At 35.3% G+C, this 19,261-nt stretch overlaps 1 protein-coding gene across 14 annotated transcripts in view; it reads left to right on the forward strand.

Annotated features, from left to right (window-relative positions):
- The window catches only part of LOC128880024 (proteasome subunit alpha type-5-like), a 198,024-nt gene that overhangs the window by 7,825 nt on the left and 170,938 nt on the right, over nt 1-19,261 (forward strand). For 8 of the 14 annotated variants that reach the window (XR_008457737.1, XM_054129648.1, XM_054129655.1 and 5 more), the window contains exons 1-7: nt 9,232-9,531; nt 11,167-11,244; nt 16,522-16,775; nt 16,849-17,628; nt 17,710-17,931; nt 18,033-18,247; nt 18,328-18,394. Coding sequence is in view for 12 of the 14 variants with exons in the window: in XM_054129648.1 (XP_053985623.1) it covers nt 9,387-9,531; nt 11,167-11,244; nt 16,522-16,775; nt 16,849-17,628; nt 17,710-17,931; nt 18,033-18,247; nt 18,328-18,394 (1,761 nt within the window). In the remaining 2 variants the exon portion in view is untranslated. Of the gene's footprint in view, nt 1-9,231; nt 9,532-9,662; nt 9,868-11,166; nt 11,245-16,521; nt 16,776-16,848; nt 17,629-17,709; nt 17,932-18,032; nt 18,248-18,327; nt 18,395-18,787; nt 19,191-19,261 lie in introns of those variants that run through there. The other 6 variants (XM_054129651.1, XM_054129649.1, XM_054129650.1 and 3 more) reach the window with 4 other exon arrangements.

Below are 19,261 nucleotides of genomic sequence, written 5' to 3' on the forward strand. Positions count from 1 at the left end.
ACCATGGTATTGAAATTGGCATTCTCCTTCGCAGCTTTCCAATTCCAATGTGCATTCTCAGGGAAAAAGTGGGAAAGCCAAATTCGTTAGTTTTTTATGCAGTTAATTGTGTTACATGCCTTTCACTTTACTTTCTTTGACGTCTGGTATTTTTAAACTGTCCGCGTTCCCGAGGAAAAAGTTGCGCACGCTTCGGTATCTGGAAGTGGTGATTATGGCTTCACATGACTTTTTTCGAGTTAAGAAATAAATAGAATCACGTGGACGAGTAAAAATAATGAGAAATGAATCGTAATAGATCGTCGAATTACGAAAAAAAAAAATTACGCGGTACCGTTTAACAGATAAAAATCACCTTGACAGCTCGAAAAATAATATAAAAATACAAAAATTCTTCCGTTCAATAAATTCCATCGAATATAATCAATTTTCTATGATCCACTAATGATAAATCTATCAGGAATCACCTGGTGTATTCAAATAGGAATTAGCGTTAAAAATCCTCGAGAATTCTCTAGCATAATCACCTACGCACCTCTCAGTGTTACAAACGTAACGGTACCCGCATTTCTCGAATCCACGAATACCCGGGGCAGTGATTTCCATTCGCGCTGGTTCTTCTTCGCTCGCGTCGTTAACCGATTTCTTAGCCGCATTGTTAATCGAGTTTCTCGACGAAAACTAGGCTGAAGAAGCCTGCCACCGGGGAATCGTACGCGTCGCGTTCGAGGAACACCCTCCGGGTATTGCAGAACTCATAATTGATCTATGCACGTTCCACTGCATAAACTTTCCGATCGCAGTTAGTAGTCGGCGCATGGCGGTTGAAAATATGTATAAATAACCTGTGTATAACCCGGTAACCGAGATTAACGATAGTCCAGATGCCTCACAGAGACATTATTAGCAGATGGACTGACGAGTAAAATTCGTAGGAACCATAACGTCCTTTTTCATTTTTGCCCAGAAACGGTTTTAAGGGTGTAAACACTCTTTTGAGATAATTCTGGTTATATTTTTGCTGATATCTCTAAAATCACAAGAGGTATTGAACAAATTTTAATTACAAAATTTAGTGGTTTTTAACAGTCTATAACGCGATGATAAGAAATATAAAAGAAGATTATTTTTAGTATTATTTCCACCATGATTTCCAACACCTGCTGCATGAAAATTGTGTTCGCATTTTTGTGAACGTTTTCATAGTGTACAACTTTCATCTAAGAAATTTTGTTTTATCTGTCATCAAATTCGAGTTATTACGCAGTATAGATGTACCCTGGGCTGCGCTTCGACCAGAATTCTGAAGTAAAATTTGAAAAAATCATAACTCTTGATCGGGTAAACGAATTTTAGTTATCAAAACGCGAGATCACGTGTCTTCTGGTGGAGAATTTTTAAAAAATATGAAACTATCGAAAGAATCTATTTTTTAGTACTTTTTAGCGGAAAAATATGCAAAAAGTTGTTTATTCTTCAAAAATTCGTAGCTCTCTTAATAGTGAACATTTTGGAATTAAACTTTTTTTCGTTGTAGATCTCATGGATCCATACAAAAAACATATAGCAAGTTTTTGTCTAAATTGAAAACCCGATTTTTAAAAAATGAAAGAAGGATCTTTCATCGTTGCACGTCGATTTTGGTCAAAATCTAAAATTGTCTATAAAAATTATTTTTCACTTCCTCGGTCGAAATGAAGCATATTTCGTCAAATGACACATAGGAGCAACTTCTATTATCTATGAGAAAAAAATTCTTAAAAAAAAGGAAGGAAAATGGTTCGGGGGAAAAAATGATCCTTTGAAAAAATAGTTTAAACAAAAATTGTACATCTCGATGAGATATGAAGTTGTTGTCAAATATATTTTTTCGACAAACGAATATTTTTCATGGATCACCTTTTTCATCTTTTTCGTGAATGTAGAAGTTTCTTTAAATTTGTCTTCGTTATTCTGGTCAATTTGTTTACAAATTATTTACAATGTTCACACCAGGCCTGGTAGCCTTAGTGCATTTACGTTTAAAATCGGTATCTTTATTAAATAATTCTCAGGTGTATCTACAAATGACCTCAAACTTGATAAGAGATTAGAGATGCGCTAGTACCGTATCGATATCTATCAATTACATAAATGTGATATTTTTTTTTTAATTACACTATCCATCCATCTGAAAGAAAAAACGATTGTAATGTGTGTTGATAAGTCCGTTGAATGTCAGGCATAATTGATTATGTACTAATATACAGTATGATGCACTGGATTATGTAATTTGTTCATTTCTATGTTCTTTGGTCCCATAGTTGGCCGTATTAAGAAAGTTTCATAAAATAATTTTCCTGTTTTGCTCTTGCCTTTCTTATTTTGTACTTATACAAAATAAGAACATTCTATCTATTATTAAATGTTGGAGTAAACATAAGAGTATACATCTCATTTATAATATGAAAATGTATATTCTTATTTTGTATAAATATGTCTACCACAACATTTAATTAAAAAGAACCCAAACGTGACGTCAAAATACCGAATAAGTACAATTAAATACACATGCTTGTGTCAGACCAATTATTTCAAATTAAAGGTGATTCGTCATCAAACATTTGCTTTCTGGACGTCGCTAAAGAGGGGTAGTTTCTTAAATAAATATCTCGTTGGAAGCAGGTCGTAACCCTGATACGTCGTGGGTTTGATCGTTAACTTTACGGTTTTACAGCTCGGTGCTAACTGTACCGATCTGAAACTCCCTATTGGTGCAATCCGTGACGCTGACGTTGCTCTGATTGCGTTTCTTCAGCAGTGACTGCTCGTAAGTCGGCAGAGTTCGCGGAAAAGCGAGAGGTACGACCGATAGCAAAATAACAAAGTGTTGCGGGAAAGCAAGACATGCGATTTAGAAAACAGATACATTCAGCTTTTTGCGTTACTTTCAGAGATTGTATCGTTTCCTTGAAGAAGCATCTTAGTTTTGTAAAATTGCAGGCTAATTGAAAATTACATAGGTTTAAAATTGAGGTTTAAAAATGTCCGAGTGAGGGTAAACATGTGTTTTATTTGAACAATGTTTTCGACCGTTTGCAGTCTTACTCAGTTTGAAATAAGCTATATTTATTAAAACAAATAAAAAATACATTTCATTAAAATAAATATATTTTGTTCCCTGGGGAGCCGCGATATATCGTGAATACGTAAAATGTAAATGCAATATGTAAAAATGTAAGAGAAAGAAAAATAAATATCGGTAAAGTTTAATAATAAAGAAATTAAGTCTTATGAAATAGCGACACTTATATTTAGTTAGCTTGTGCCACAAAATGTAGTCTGTCTAACATATTTCAGATTAGTCTCATATTGATTGGCATTAAAGAAGCCACCGAAAATAATAATGTATACTAGGGAAGCAGTGGGTCTAAGAAGTTTGGGAACCTCTGGTTTAATGAATATTTTAGACAATAAAAAGCTTCATCCGAATTATTTATGCATTTATGCTAACTCGAGATTATTTTCAAACCTATTGAGACGCTTTACATAAATTAGCAGCATTAACTATGATTTTCCTGACGTTTCGTATTTACAAGAAGGTGGTTATAATCAAGCTAGCCTAAAAATGGTTTTATCCGTCGTATACTTTTGTAATGTTTACTGCAAAAATAGTTATTACAAAAATGGAGATAAGAAAATTGCCTATAAAAATGTGTTATACGTCTCTTTCCTATAAATAAGAATTTATAGCAGTTAGTTTTTTTTTTGTTTAATGCAGCGATTCGAACAGTGAAAACGATTATGTACACGTATTCCTACTTTCCCCATTATCATTAATAGGTTTCAAGTATCGATTGAAATAAATACATGTAGTTCCGTACATATCTGCAACTATGGGTAACGTGGATCAAAGTTCAAAGATCAAAGTTGTGCTCATACTTTGTCACGGTGCGTGTGAACTGACTATATAAAAGGAAAAAAAAATGTTCGACACTTTTTTCTACAACAATGTTCGTATCTTTATCGAACATCCCCTCACTTTACACGATAACTATTTTCGCAATAAACACAATAGTTTTCGAGATATCTACGAAAATATTGACTTTTTACACCTGTCGAGACCCAGTAAAATATCATCTGATAACCGTGTGGTATGTTTCGCACATTATTTACCACGACTAAGTAAAAGTATTCACAAGAGAATATTTTCATAAGCAAATATACAATGACTGGATTAATCAGCGGAGTAACATGAATAAGAAATAGTTCCGATAAGAACTAGTCACGTGTAGAGAATAGAAGACAGTTTTGCGTAATTTACAGAAAATTTGCAGTGTTTCTTTTGCAAATAGAAGTGTCTTTTCTTTCGTTTTGTATTTTGGAGAAAGAAATTAGCAAGCACGCCTGTTTCACGTAGATACTAATGAGCAATGATTGATGCAAATTCTACGTTACATAATTTGTACTATGATCATACGTGCAGTCATTTACACAGTCGCTTGTGAGTCAAGGTTAACGACCTATTATGCAAGATTAATCGACGTCACAAACACATAGTACAAGGATAGTGGTCTGGAAGATACGTATTACCGATATGTCCACGAACAAAACTTTAACGCAGGGTTCTGGCTCGTACGATAAGGCGAGCCATTTTCAGGATCACGTGTTTTACAAATCAATTATCGCGAGAAACTCAAATTTGATATTTTCTGTCATTAAAGTTTGAGCTATATATATAGATAATTTTAATGTAAAGGACGCTAAGTAGTAGTCCGCAGAAAAATATAATTACTTTTCTCGATTAAAATTATGTCGTGATCACTCATAACAGATAACAAATAATGAATGTAGCTCATCGTTCGTTCTATGCTTATTTAAGAGAATAAAAAATTCGAATGTTATTGGAGGAATTGAAATTAATGATTGGGTTTAATTGAATGAAAACAGTAAATAGTAAGTCGAAGTGAAAAGACTAATCAGATTAGGCATTTTCATAATTCAGAAACCCTAATTGATACTACGATCGTTCTAGTACCGTGGCTAGAGGTTCGCTAAACATACTTTCGAGCCATTTGCTTGAGCACTTCTTGAGATTTTGTCAAAACTAGGTCGAGAAATGTCGTTCCAAGGAAAACCGTTTTAAAGTTGTAAGTTGTATTCTTTGACCTGTATAGCGTTCTCTAAAGATTACTTTTTTCAATCTTCCGATATCACCACACAGTTTGAAAAATGTATTTTAAGATTTCACGACTTTGAGAAATGGAATTTTAAAGAAGAAATTGAAAAATAATAAAGAAGTCGAGTTTTCATCTTAGCGAACCAAATCTTTTGCCTAAGTGCTTATTGTAGCTCGAGATGCGTGTCTAGATCCCATCAGTGCGTGTCTCCAATCTTGCTTGACCATGAATGCTGTGACTGTGAAACAGTGAACTCATTGATAAACTGACTATCACAGTGAATTAATAATAACGTGTCAATTGAAGGCGTGAAGTTTGCCTTGACATTTTTTTAACATCCTCACGCACAAAATATGCATTTGCATTGTTCGACTTGTCGTTTAGTATATTCTATCTGGTTAAATTAAGCATTTGTCTCAAGAATCTTAAACGAGATCTGTTCTGCTAGATCATCTCACAAGTTCATGCCACTTTGAGCTATTCGAGTTAATATGTGAAACGTACCCTTCAATCTTACGAAAAAATGTAATCAACCTGGATACATCTTTCTTTACGTAATTTTTTGGATATTAAATTTCATGCGTTGATGCAAGCTCCAATTTTTTTACTCGAATATTTCAAGCGAAACCTTACTCCAAAATTCTGTTGATACTATGCTCCTATTTCTCAGAGAAAATGTTATCAGTTCCCTCGGTGTTCCATCATTAAATTTGATTCTAGACGATAAGGTTATTATCATAAGCTCGAAACACCCTCTTTTGTAAAATTTTACCTTGATGCGTCGCCGAAATCTCCTTAGGCAAGCTTTGGATCCCGGTTTCGCGAGTAAATTAAAATCGAGCACGCTCGTTTCGGTTTACCTGTGCCGCGGAAACTCGCGACACACCGTCGTGCGTGCAAAAACCACTGTAAAACGAGTCAAAGGTCAAGGAACGTCCAAGGGTCAAACAATACCATCTACCACGCGCGAACGTATATTTAATCATAATTAAATTAAAATTTTTCGAGCGGGCTAACTTTTTTCTTGGATATTAACTAAATGCTTATTTATTTTAAATAGTTTTCCCTAACCTCAGATACATACAAATTTCCTTATTGCTGACTTAAACAAAAATAGAAACTATTTTACCGATACACTTGCTATATATCTTATAATTTTTAATTTTTTGTTTTTTATATCTCCTATTAGGGTTTCATAATTTTGGCACTCTTTCAAAGACTCTATATCGAAGAGGACTTATATTACGATTAAAAATGTTACAAATATTTGTATAAAATTTAATTTAAAACGAAAACGAATTGTAACAGTTACGATACTAATTTTATTTTTAATATTGAATAATTCGGCGAAATTAAGAGTATTTATCTCGACCAAGCGATCATTTAAAAAGGTCCCTCCTACGCTTTCTGGGAGCGTGCAAGACTGTTTCCTTTTTAATAACCTCGGTGGTTAAGTTGTTGTTTACCGTGACATCATCAATTGTATCGTCGTGCATTGATGTCACTCGCAGCGTTACGAAACGAACGATAAAAGATAAAAGTTCCTTCATTCGTAAATTTCGGTAGCAACGTACAAGAAAAGATTAATGGATTAATTATCTGTTCGGTAAATATTTTTATTGATATATACCGTTTTGTTATTATCTGTTTGACATATTCCCTTTAAACGGAGAAGCGATAATACAATTACTTGTTCGCAAAACTGTTTTCGTTTACCGTTTCGATTACGAAATTTCGATGGAATAAAACGGCCTAAATAAAACATTAATAACAGTCCAGGGAAATTAACTAATTTATTTCGTTAATAAAAATAATGGCGCCTTTAAGGATTCGGCTCTATATTAAACAGGACAGAAGAGTGAGAATGTATCGTTTAAATTCCCGTTTTCTTGTACTTTTTTTTTTGAATATTTCTTTTTAACGAACGTGTGACTGTGCATAAATTCTTGCCTCGGGTAGAAAATGAATTACTATCCATGTTTTATGACGTACGCGTGCGAAACGCTCACTTACACAACTCATCGTCGTGGAACCGAACGCTTTTCGCGAGATGTTTGATTTTCCATCTATACGCGGCCAAACTGAAGCAAAAATAACCAGGAAGTTAAAAATAGGCCTCACTCGACTGTAAAATTCTACATACGGCGGGAACTGGCGCTACCGTTACCAAGCAGCCACTAATATCCGTTCATCTTAGAATCATGCCAACAATCAACCTCTTCGCGAACTGTAATTTCACGACTGAATTCCAAATTATGGAATATTAGCTCTTGCAAACGGTTCCGTTCATAGTTCCATGTTTACCCACTTTTAATTTCCTGTTTACGATGTAAACAAGGCTGGCGACCATAAGCCACGTCACTTTTTATTTTAATGGAAGAGTTTTTATTTAGATAAAAATTACTGCAATTTTTCGAGTCAAGTCTTGTAATAGAGTATTTACTTTATTAGTTAATTAGTTGGCCCCTTCTTTCTCTAATTACAGAAATAGAGTTGTATATATGACAAATAGTTTACGTATATAAAAATTCTTATTTGAGTACAATTTTTAAATGAAATTATATTTGATGTTGATTGAATGAAAATTACTAGTTTTATTAGTCGTTTGTTATTCGAATTCAATAGTGCCCAACTCTGGTTAAAGCAAGTAGCGAATTATGTAATTAGAGATAGGAAGGAATGATAAGATTTAATGATTTCGTGGAATGAATGAAAACGAAGCAATTTTAATGTCTGCTCCAGGATGTGCAGAGTATACAATTTTACTAACATTTTATGTAACTATGTCAATTGCATATTATTACTCTATACGTGTACTAATACATTAATATTATTCATTAGTTTATTATCTCCTTCACTTAAAGGAGTTTCGAACCCATTCATAAATTATTATTATTGTTACTGAATCCTTGTAGAATATTTTAACATCGAAATCCACTTTTATAGTAATAAAAATGAATTGTGATCATACCAATTCGATATAGAAGTTACCGTACACACGTTCTCACATAATAATGCCAACGTGAAACCGTGTTGCGGTAACAATAGATAGAAAACACGAGATAATTGAAGAGTTGGAAAGTGCGAGTATCGTGAAATCAGTAAGAGTGTACGGTATCGAGAAAGTAACGATTGCTGGCATAATAAAAATGTGTATTAGAAATTTTCAGAGCATTGACGTTAGAAAGAGGGTTAGATGGATTAGTTACAATGTTGATTTGCAATCAAGTGTCGAAGCAATCTGTACTTTTCATGAAAGTTGGCGCTTTAAAGCAATAAAGTGACGAGCAAATATTTCTGTTTAGACTAGAGTTACAGATAATTTAATATAAAAATAGAGAATTCATTTCTACACTCAATGACTGGCAAGTATACAATAAGTGAAATATATTGGCTACTAGACTTCATGTATAGGATACATAGTAATGACTATCATTTACAATTTAAAGTAACAAAATTACACATAATGATTTGTATTTAAACCGCGCGTATAAACGATAGAATGTAAGATTGCAGAATTAAGTTCTACATTTGATATTATTCAAAAAACAAAATTCCAAATCCCCTTTTTGGAGAGCCCGTTGTACCACACAGACAGGATACATGAAACCATCAGCTTGAGACTGTAGTTGTGTATACAGATTCGTTAAAATTGAGATCAGCTCGCGAATTCAGAAGGTTAAGAATTCAAAGTAACAAAATGACGAATAAATGTTTTTATTTAAACCGCGCGTATAAAAGATAGAATGTAAGATTGCAGAATTAAGTTCTACATTTGATATTATTCAAAAAACAAAATTCCAAATCCCCTTTTTGAAAAACGTCTCGCAGCACAGATGACAGAGTGGTTAAGTGACAATTTAGCGTACAATGGTAGGTTAAATCCCCAGCAAACGATTACAGAATATCATACCATACACGGGCCTGTCGCGATACAAGGTGACACGCCGCAACCGTGTCACCCAGGTTTCCACCGGTATTTCTTGATTGTGGGATGCTGCCAACTCGAGAACTCCGCCGCTAACCACGGCCCATCGGCTGGCTACCACCACCAGGATATTTCTAGTCGGCTCTCTCGTCGACTTTAGTACGCGATCGTTTGCGCCCGGAGCATCTATGCGCGACGAGCTGCCACGTTTTCCTGTTTTTCCGTTTCACCTGTCGCTCGGTGTACCGTTTTGGTAGTGTGGGCACGGTGTCCCCTGCGACGAATGCCAGTGAACAACCATGAGCGAAAAGAGAAAGATAACGCCGAGTCGGAAACGACCCGAAGAACCGGTAACCAGGCCAAGGGAACCGACCAGACCGCCGAGGACGAGGGCCCAACAACCGATTCGCGATAATGGGACCAACCATCGGCGAGTGAACCGCGGTGCGCTGAAAATATAATCGCGACACCGAATTATCACCTGAAATAATCGCGCGAACGGTGATTAGATACGATCGATTTCGATCGCGAACAAAGCACCGATTTCCCACGTTAACGGAATCGCGTGGATCCGTACGCGAATCTCGAAACACGATTGTGACGCAAAGTGACCGCTTAATTCTAAGACCGTGTCGAGCTTAGCTTCGATCGATGGTTTATAGTCGCGAAAGGAAATTGGCTTATTACCAGAAACTCGGGGAACGCAATAGATTCTGCAATAACGGAGTCGCTGATAGACCTCGAAATACGACTCGTGACGTGGGATCTCTTAAGGGTGTTGTATGTAACGTGGCGTCGTGCTGAGCGAGTGGTTTTCAAAGTTGGGGGGGGGGGGGGGGAAGGTCGGAGGGAAATTAATTTATGGAATTGGGAGTGCGTGAACAATGATTTTTGTTGGAGTGTAGACTCGAGGGGGATTTATTTTGATTTTGGTAATTAATTGGATAATTTTGGAAGTTCTTTTGGTTGTCTTCGGGTGTATCTTGACATTGAAAAATCTGTTTAAAAAATATAGTGATTAGTCGAGGTACACATTTTTGTTTCAAGTGAAGTGTGTTTTTATTGGTCTTCTTTAGATGTACATCGACATTGAAAAATATATTTAAAAAGCACAATAATTTCTTGATGTACACATTCTCATTTCGTTTGTTGCAAATCGTTCCAAATTAAGTGTATTTTCATTGATTGAATTTTAAGTTATTGAACACGAAAGAATTATTCACAATTACTCACCTTTTACAACACTTCATACTTGTGTAAGTTTTTCTAATTGAAATTTAAAAGTGGAGGCACTTATTAAACGAAATAAGTGAAATCAGTGAAAGTGATAAAATGGAAATATATCCTCACCACAAAGCGATGTTTAAGTCACTTGCCTATGCCAACAATTTTCTTTACAAACCCTTTGAATTATTAGATATCTTCCCTAGCCTCCCCCTAGTTTGCAAATCACTACCTTAAAAATAGTATCAATTGTAAGAATTTTTTCTCAATTAAATTGCTAACTTTTTTCGTTTTCATTTGTTCAAAACCCTTGTACATTAAATCTACGTTAAAAATTCTCGAGAGTTGTCCTAATTTGGAGAGAGGGAATTGGGGTAGTTACATACTTTTAACGTGAATTCCTGTGCAATTCAAGTTTGATGGAATCCAAAATTTCGATCGCGAGGAGATTTGGCTTCCCGCCAGAAAATCGGAATTGCAACGGATTCACTATAATCAAACGTCGAAAAGACGCGATCGCTTAAGCATGAGCTCGAGTACAGAGTTTAGGTTGCGAAGGAAATTGGCTTATTACCAGAAGCCCCGTAGTAATTTTCACCGAATAACGTTCCATTTACAGAGCTTCTCATGTTTCGATTATGATCTCGATAGAGTTTCGTAGTACCGCGTTTTATCGTTCAACTTCCGAGCATTTATGAGAGTTCCGCGGGTATATAGAGCTGAAATATGGTGATTTTATCGCGCGGGGCTTCGTTCGGATGCATCTGACAGCGTGACTCAAGCGTACACCAAGATAAATAAAATGCGGAGTAAACGAATTGGTGGCTAAATGCGCGTTCAAAAATTTGCTTTCAGCCGAGAAAGTTTCGATGACGACCCTCGACGAGAACGTGAACCGTGTACCGCGGGTGTATCCAACAAATGAACCAGTGGGTGAGTTTTTTTTTTTGCAACTGACAAGTATTATTTGCTTACTCGATGCTTTTTGGTTTCCTTGCTTGCCACTTCAATCGTAGTCGATACATTGATTTATTTAAACGTGCGTGTGTTGTGCTTTGAGATGTTGGTGAAACACTTGAAAATTTATTTAACATATAAATGATCGCAAAATAAAGCCAGCTGTACTGGCTAGATATTCAGATATTCCTTACTATGAATAATAAAATGAATATAATATTTCTATTAAATTATATCGGCTAATAAACATGTATTTAATTATATTTAAAACCAACTATACTGGTTGGATGCTCAGAGACTCTCCCTGCTATAAATAATATAAACTATGTTGCTTACAATTTAAAGTTTGCCAATAAATTGCCAAGATTTTTATTACACATGGTCATTGTGTACCTCAGAAATGTAATAAAAATCTCCTCGGAGCTGAGTAGCAACCTATAGCCTGAATTCCTTGGAGTACAAAGGGTTAACAAGCTCCTCCTTTTAATATAGACACTGAATCATTTTTATATGAAGGTCTCCAGCGTACGTGCACGAACAAGCATATTCGTGGCTATATGGTGCGAGACCACCAATTGGTAAAGATTACATTGATCATGCCGCATTCTACCAATTGGGAGTTTATATCATTTTGCAATATCAGTTAGGAGACTTCATGTCACTCGACTACGGTTTTCCTTGGCAGTCAACGTGTCACGCGTTTCAATATATTACAGAATCCTGTTTCAAAATAGGTATTACAAACATTATCCGAGAAAATTAATGTCGAAGCCTCATTTCCTACAATAGTTGAGGTTTTTTTTTTTGTAATTCAACAAATACGTTTTATCAAACGCGTAGTTTAATGGACAACACATTTATTTATTGATCTCTTTAAAGAATGTTTGTAGTTAATATTTATTTTTAGTCGAGTTTTGTGATATAGTATTTGAGATATTTCAAAAATAATTCTAACTAACATTCTTCAATTATTAATCATTATTGCATGAACGATTAAAGTCATAAGAATTATTCAGTTTTCTCTCGACAAACTATATACTTACCCTTATTCCTTAAGTAGTATGTACTACTATGTATATAGTTTCTGGTACCAAAAGTCCATATCCTGCAATATTCGAAATTCTAATATAATTCAACAAATATTCTATATCAAATGTGACAAATACAATTTAGTTCCTGTGGGATGATCAACTATACTAAATCTTATTCCTAATCATTTGTACACAAAATCTTTGGTATCAAAGTCTACCATTTCCTGCTATAATCGAGATTCTACTGTAATTCACCAAATCATTTTTACCAAACGTGAAAAATACAGTTTAGTTGCTTTAGAGAAGACCATCTACACTCAATCTTATTCCTAACAATACTTCCAGAAAGTCTTTAGTACCAAAGACCTCCATTTCTTCAAATAACCAAGATTCTACCAAAATTCAAACAAATGTATACAATTGCTTGAAGAAAACCAACTATATTTACCCTCGTTTCTAACAGTTTTTCCATAAAACCTCCCCTAAGACTCGCGCATTTTCAGCTTTCCTGAAACTCGAAAGTCTCAAAAACCGCGTTCGACTATACACACACATTCTTCCTGTCCCAATTGCGTCGCAGTATTTCCTTCTTTCCAATTCAGCCCCATCCAACGCTTCGGGTTAATTAAATTCTCGTATTTCGTTTTTCTTCGGGGGCCCCGCGTCTCGTTCCAGATGAGAAATTCGACGCCCTGTATTTACGAGTTTAATGCGGTAATCATTCGTGTAAATGCGAGATTGCAAGGCAGACGATGTGTATACGTGTACGTGTGTGTGTTTGTATATATATATATGGGTGTGAGTGTACTTTACCGGCGACGACGGTGACGAGGAAACCTGGCGTAAAAGCTGAAGACGAAAGTGAAGAGAGAAGGCGGAATTAGTATTCGCGCTAGTATAATTGGCCGTTCGCTTGCAATAAGTAATCGCTCGAGGGAAGGCCTCCTTCGGAGACGCTTCGTCACGTTAGATTGAAACACGCTCCAGCTCGTTTGAGCTCCTTGTAGTTGACGTTCCGACTTGCTCGATCTTCGCTTTAAAGAAGACTCTGAACGATAGCTTCTCGGAACAATACAGTCTCAAAAAGTCGCGAATTTACACTCGAAACGGTTCGATAGGCTTGATAGATAAGAAAGAGAAGAAAAGGAGGTTGTAGAGAACATATAAGATGAGTTTTAAGACTTAAGGCCCTAACGATACGTTCTTATTTATACACAGAGTGGGTTAAATAAGTGCGACGAGTCGTCAGTGCACTTAGAGAAAAATGTTAAAGGGAAAAGATGAATGGTTCAAAGCATACTGTATTTGTAGGACCATATCTTTTGTGTAAGTGCAACAGTGTATGCTCCATCGATAGTTGCATTATTTTTTTTTCTTTAATAAGAATACATTTTTTCTGCGTAAATTACTAAACTAGTAAAAAGATCATTACTTCAGGAGATTTCAGATATTTTAAATAATTGTCTGCAATGAAGAAGATCCTCACATACAACTACATTATCATACTTCATCCTTTATTACATTATCATCAAAAATTGCAACAAAGCATAGTTAATACGTAAATATACGCCTCTATTTATAATTCTCGAGCACATTTAAACTGTGTTCCAAATCTGTATCTGTTGAATAAGTGACTATTCTTAAGAGATGAATTTTCTATTATCGTTCAGTCACGAAAGTACAATGTTTACTTCGAAGATCCATGACTGGGCCCATTCATGCTTACCACAATTTCCGAAAAGTGGCTATTTTAAGAACCAACCATCGCCAATTATTCTATTATCCCGAGTAACTATTTGCATGAGAGTAGACCTTGTAATAGCTCGCGTGGTTGCTAGATATACAGAAACTGGCCTCTTACGGTGTTGCATTATGTTAGCGCTCCTTCGCGAGAGTTGTATCTGTTTTTGCAAGATTCTTCCTCATGTTATATTAATGAAAATTATATCATTCCCTGGTCTGCAGGTATTTATACATATGCAACCGAAATTGTATAAAAACGGTGTAATGCATAGCTGCACAAAGTCCACCATTAATTATTATCTATCTCGCGAGATAATCTTAAAACTAGCTTCAAGAACCTGTAGAAATAAAATTTCTTTGAAGCATACAAACTATGTATTAACCGTCCGCATTTGAAATCGTATGTATTATTATCTTCAGTATTTCAAGCTCAAACATCATGCTAAAAGCTATTTAAATACCGACGATCCAATTGAGGAAGTCTCCTCATAAGTCGTGCCAATGGTAACGCACGGTGTATGAGTGACGCGGTTGTTAAAGCGTTGAAAGCACTCGGGCTTCAAAGGATCGGTGCATTAAAAATATTGTAACAGTTTGCGACTTTTGAAAGTAATGTTCCAAGTTAATCGTTATGGTTTGCGTACTTCAAACGTTCCTCTGAAGCTACTCGATTAATAGAAATGGTACACAGTATTGATATTCGACATTAAATTATTGTATTATTTTATGTTAGTAGTTAATTTATTTCTGCGGAAATAAAATGTACCGAATAGATCAACTGAATGTTTTGAAAATCTCTGACACTGCTATCGAAAAATTTGGAAAAATTTCTTATTAAATATTTCCCATTATTTTCATGGAAATTAATGCAGCAACCTTGAAGTCTTGAATCTGTGGCTTCGAAATAAATATGATCTGCACTTAAAAAGGAGTGAAATTCTTCAAGTGAAATTTTGTTAGTAATTTGGAGTTATTTAACTAGTATTATATTTTTTATTATTACTTGAAGTATTAAATTTTTAACGTTCGAGCTCAACGTAGTTAACCTTCGATATGGATATCGTGGACTTGAACGATAACCGTGTAAACGCGTGGGTGGCAATTTCATTCGCGTAGCAATTACTCGCGTGTTATGGCAACGGAAAGAAAACAAATGGTGAGAGATTTCCACGTAGTTTATCATTTAACGGTGCACGCGCCAGGGAATTGCGTGCCATGGAAACCGTGGTTGAAAACGAAAGTGGTACAGGACCCTTGAAACCTACATACCCACGAAACGATTGTGTATTACACCACTCGCTATGTAGGAATTGCATTCACAGTTATCCGCGTATTTCTTTTCGTATTGTTTCAATGTTAGGAAAAAAGGCTCGTTACTGGGACGATAATGACGAATGCAAACGAAATTATAGTACAATTAGAACGCGATAACGTTTTAAAGATACCATTATTTTAAAAAAGTCGTAGGATTATCGAATAAGTATTGTTGAAATTGTTGTGGAAACGTGGACAAAATTAGAATTAGTAATGTAGAATCAGACAATTAATATTAAATGAAATAGGAAAGTATGAATGAACATTAAAGATAGTCGCGGGAATAAAAATAAAATCGTCAATCGTTGATCTATAAACAACCAAATTTTTATTTATATTAAATTTTGATGAGAGAGTTGTTAAGTATTTAATTCGATCCAAGACGTTTCGTTTAAATAATTTAAGTTTGAACGAATTAAAATAAACATAGCACAATTTTCCTGGTCTTAAAATTGTGTGCACTTTAAAAAAGTTTGAAAATAAAGAATTTAAAGTAATTGCCAAATAAACATCCCACACGCGTTTATAAATTTTATTAGCTAATAAATCTGGATGAAGATGATTGATCTACTCTAAATGTGTACTACAGTTTCGCCAGGATTAGCAAATGTCTCACGACTTTTGAGCAGTGTGCATAAGCGATAGTAGTTAGTCTCGGATTGTTTGTTAATCGTGCTGCATGCAATAAATTACACGGCCACACGCCAGTCCATATGCTTGGTATCAGCTATGTCATGGTCTCCAAACGCCACGTTTCCTTTCTCCTCTTCTGTCAATTTCCTCTATTCCAAGCAGATCGCGCTACAAGTTCATAATTCCTAGCAAAAGCTCGTCTTTATATTCAATAAAGTTGAAAATTTCTATGATTTCGCTAATAAATTAACTTGTTCCAATTTTGTGATAAGCTATCCAAGGACACTTTCGATCGCTTTATTCGACTACACTACACGGACATTTTCAGTTGAGCGAGAATATGAAATAAATTTTATCAGAATAAACATTGGACTGTAAAAATACTATACTAACTCATATTTATCAGTGCATGCACATGCAAGCTTCCTACGCTACTAAATAATCGTTAACACTATGTAATAGGAATAATCCTTTTGTTATTGGACAAACGTTACGTAATTAAATGTACTTTTCCACTTGTGGGACTCGGTAGACCGCGTAGGCTGGCAAGAAAGAGTAGAACGAGTCTCGATGAATAGCCAAGATACATCGGACTTAGGGAGACCCATACCAGTTGTACTGGCTCACCCAGATCACACCTTCGAATTAAATGAAGAAGCCTTGGCAGAGATTCTCCTCCAACCCGAGGTTAAAGATAGGAGTGTAGTGGTTGTATCCGTAGCAGGTGCTTTCAGGAAAGGCAAAAGCTTCCTGCTCGATTTTTTCCTTCGGTATATGAATTATCAGGTACGTGACTGTCGATATAATTCCAGAGATGAAAGCTATTTTTCTTATATAACGCTATCTGGAATTATTATAGTATAACAACAACAACAAAACAGACTCCTGGTTGGGTAAAGATGACGAACCGCTGGGCGGTTTTTCATGGAAAGGAGGCTCCGAGAGAGACACGACAGGGATTATAATGTGGTCAAAAGTTTTTCCTGGCACCTTAACAACCGGTGAAAAAGTTGCTGTGATTTTAATGGATACACAAGGTGCTTTCGATAGTCAGTCGACGGTCAGAGACTGCGCGACCGTGTTTGCTCTGAGCACAATGTTGTCGTCTGTACAAATATATAATCTATCACAAAATATCCAAGAGGATGATCTTCAGCATTTGCAACTTTTTACCGAGTACGGGAGGCTGGCACTGGAAAAGTCCGGAAGCACACCATTCCAGAAGCTGCAATTCCTAGTTAGAGACTGGAGTTACCCGTACGAAGCAGACTATGGCGCGCAAGGCGGGAAGAAAATATTGCAAAGGAGATTAGAAATTTGTGACAAACAACACCCAGAATTGCAGAGTCTGAGAAAGCATATTAAATCGTGCTTCTCGGATATATCTTGTTTCCTCATGCCACATCCGGGCCTCAATATCGCCACCAACCCTAATTTCGACGGTAGATTAGCGGAAATCCAACCAGAATTCAAAAGTCAACTTCAGGAGCTGATACCGATGCTATTGGCTCCAGAAAATTTAGTTACGAAAAAAATTAACGGTCAAGTTGTGAAAGCGAAGGATCTGTTAGAGTACTTTAAAAGTTACATGAAAATTTATAAAGGGGACGAACTTCCGGAACCTAAAAGTATGTTAGTGGTAAGTTTTCACGGTTTAATTATGTATCTCGATCATTTTTGTTTCGGGACTGTGTCTTTTATGTGGACGGAATAATTTTAGGCAACAGCAGAAGCGAATAACTTAACTGCGGTAGCAGAAGCTAAAGATGTTTATTTGCGAACGATGGAAACTGTTTGTGGCGGAGCAAAGCCATTTTTAGCAACTGCACATTTAGAAACAGAACATTTACGTTGTGTTGACAAAGCCATTAACCTGTTTCAAAATAAAAGGAAAATGGGGGGAGACGAGTTCAGTCAAACGTACATGGATAAATTAATGAAGGTAAGAATGTATTTGTTGTCGTTAGCATTATATTTGAACATAAATAAAATTCAGTAATTATTACTTAGGTAACATTAATTCTAATTCCTCGTTTACTATAGGACATGGATGAAGCTTTTGTTCAATTTAAGGCGCACAATGAAAGCAAAAATATTTTTAAAGCAGCACGAACTCCCGCAGTGTTTTTCGTAATTGCAGCAACGATGTATTTTTCATCTGGAATATTCGGTTTCACTGGTTTATACCCACTAGCAAATATTTGTAATCTTGTTGTTGGTATTTGTATAATAACACTTATTTTGTGGACGTATATAAGGTATATAAGAATTTCTCACGTAAGAACTTCTTCTCTCTGTAGCTTCGTCTTATTGCAACATTTTTGTTTTATTCACACAGGTACAGTGGTAATTTCAGATCATTTGGTGGAGGATTGGATGAAGTGGCAAACATTTTATGGGATAATGTAAGTAATGTATTTTTTACTAATTATATACGAATATAGCGGTTTGAACATTCCGATAATGTTGCTCTGTTTATGGTATTTGCGCGAGTGTGGAACAAAAACATATAAAACATATTAAATTACATTTTATATGCTTCTTAACACTTTCCATAAGTAACACAAATGAAAAACTAAATACTCCTCAAACGAACATTTGTGTGAATATTTTTTGCGGTTTTGATGTTCTGAATTCGCACGTGTAAATTTTTTAAATTGTTAAGAGACGATTATTGCATTTTACTGCAGCGTTACGTGCAGCATGTATTAATTTCGAACTGTAAATACTTTATATGATCGATACTCACCATTTTATCACATCCCCTAATTCATACCTACCATTTCTTATTTCTGCAGGTCTGGATGACATGTACTACAATTGTACTTATTGTACCATTGTGTGCTAAATTAACATTTATATTATATCAATATTTTCTTTCTTTTGAAGTAGTGGAAGAAGAGAAGCAACGTCTTCGTCCTTTATAATATTTATGTTTCCTACAAAACGGTTTTTCTTTTTTCGTATATTTTTATAATTACTTTCGTAATTACATATTTTATTAAGAGCAGTTTACCATTTTATTATCAGTTTTCATGTTTGGTGTTCGTTTAATATTTTACATTCCACTACTTTTGATATCGTACTTTTTAATTGTATTAGTTCTAGTCTTCGATATTATTTTTTTTTTACTCTTTTTTTTTTTATCAACTCTTAATTTGTATGATAAGCCGAATACTAACAAGAACGAGTATATAAGAGGTATGACATTTGCTTATAGTTAATAGAGAAGTAATCGTAAATTTCGTTATCTGTACATCTCAAATGTCAAG

The sequence above is a fragment of the Hylaeus volcanicus genome, chromosome 7 (genome assembly GCF_026283585.1).
Source record: "Hylaeus volcanicus isolate JK05 chromosome 7, UHH_iyHylVolc1.0_haploid, whole genome shotgun sequence".
NCBI classification, from domain to species: Eukaryota; Metazoa; Arthropoda; class Insecta; order Hymenoptera; family Colletidae; genus Hylaeus; species Hylaeus volcanicus.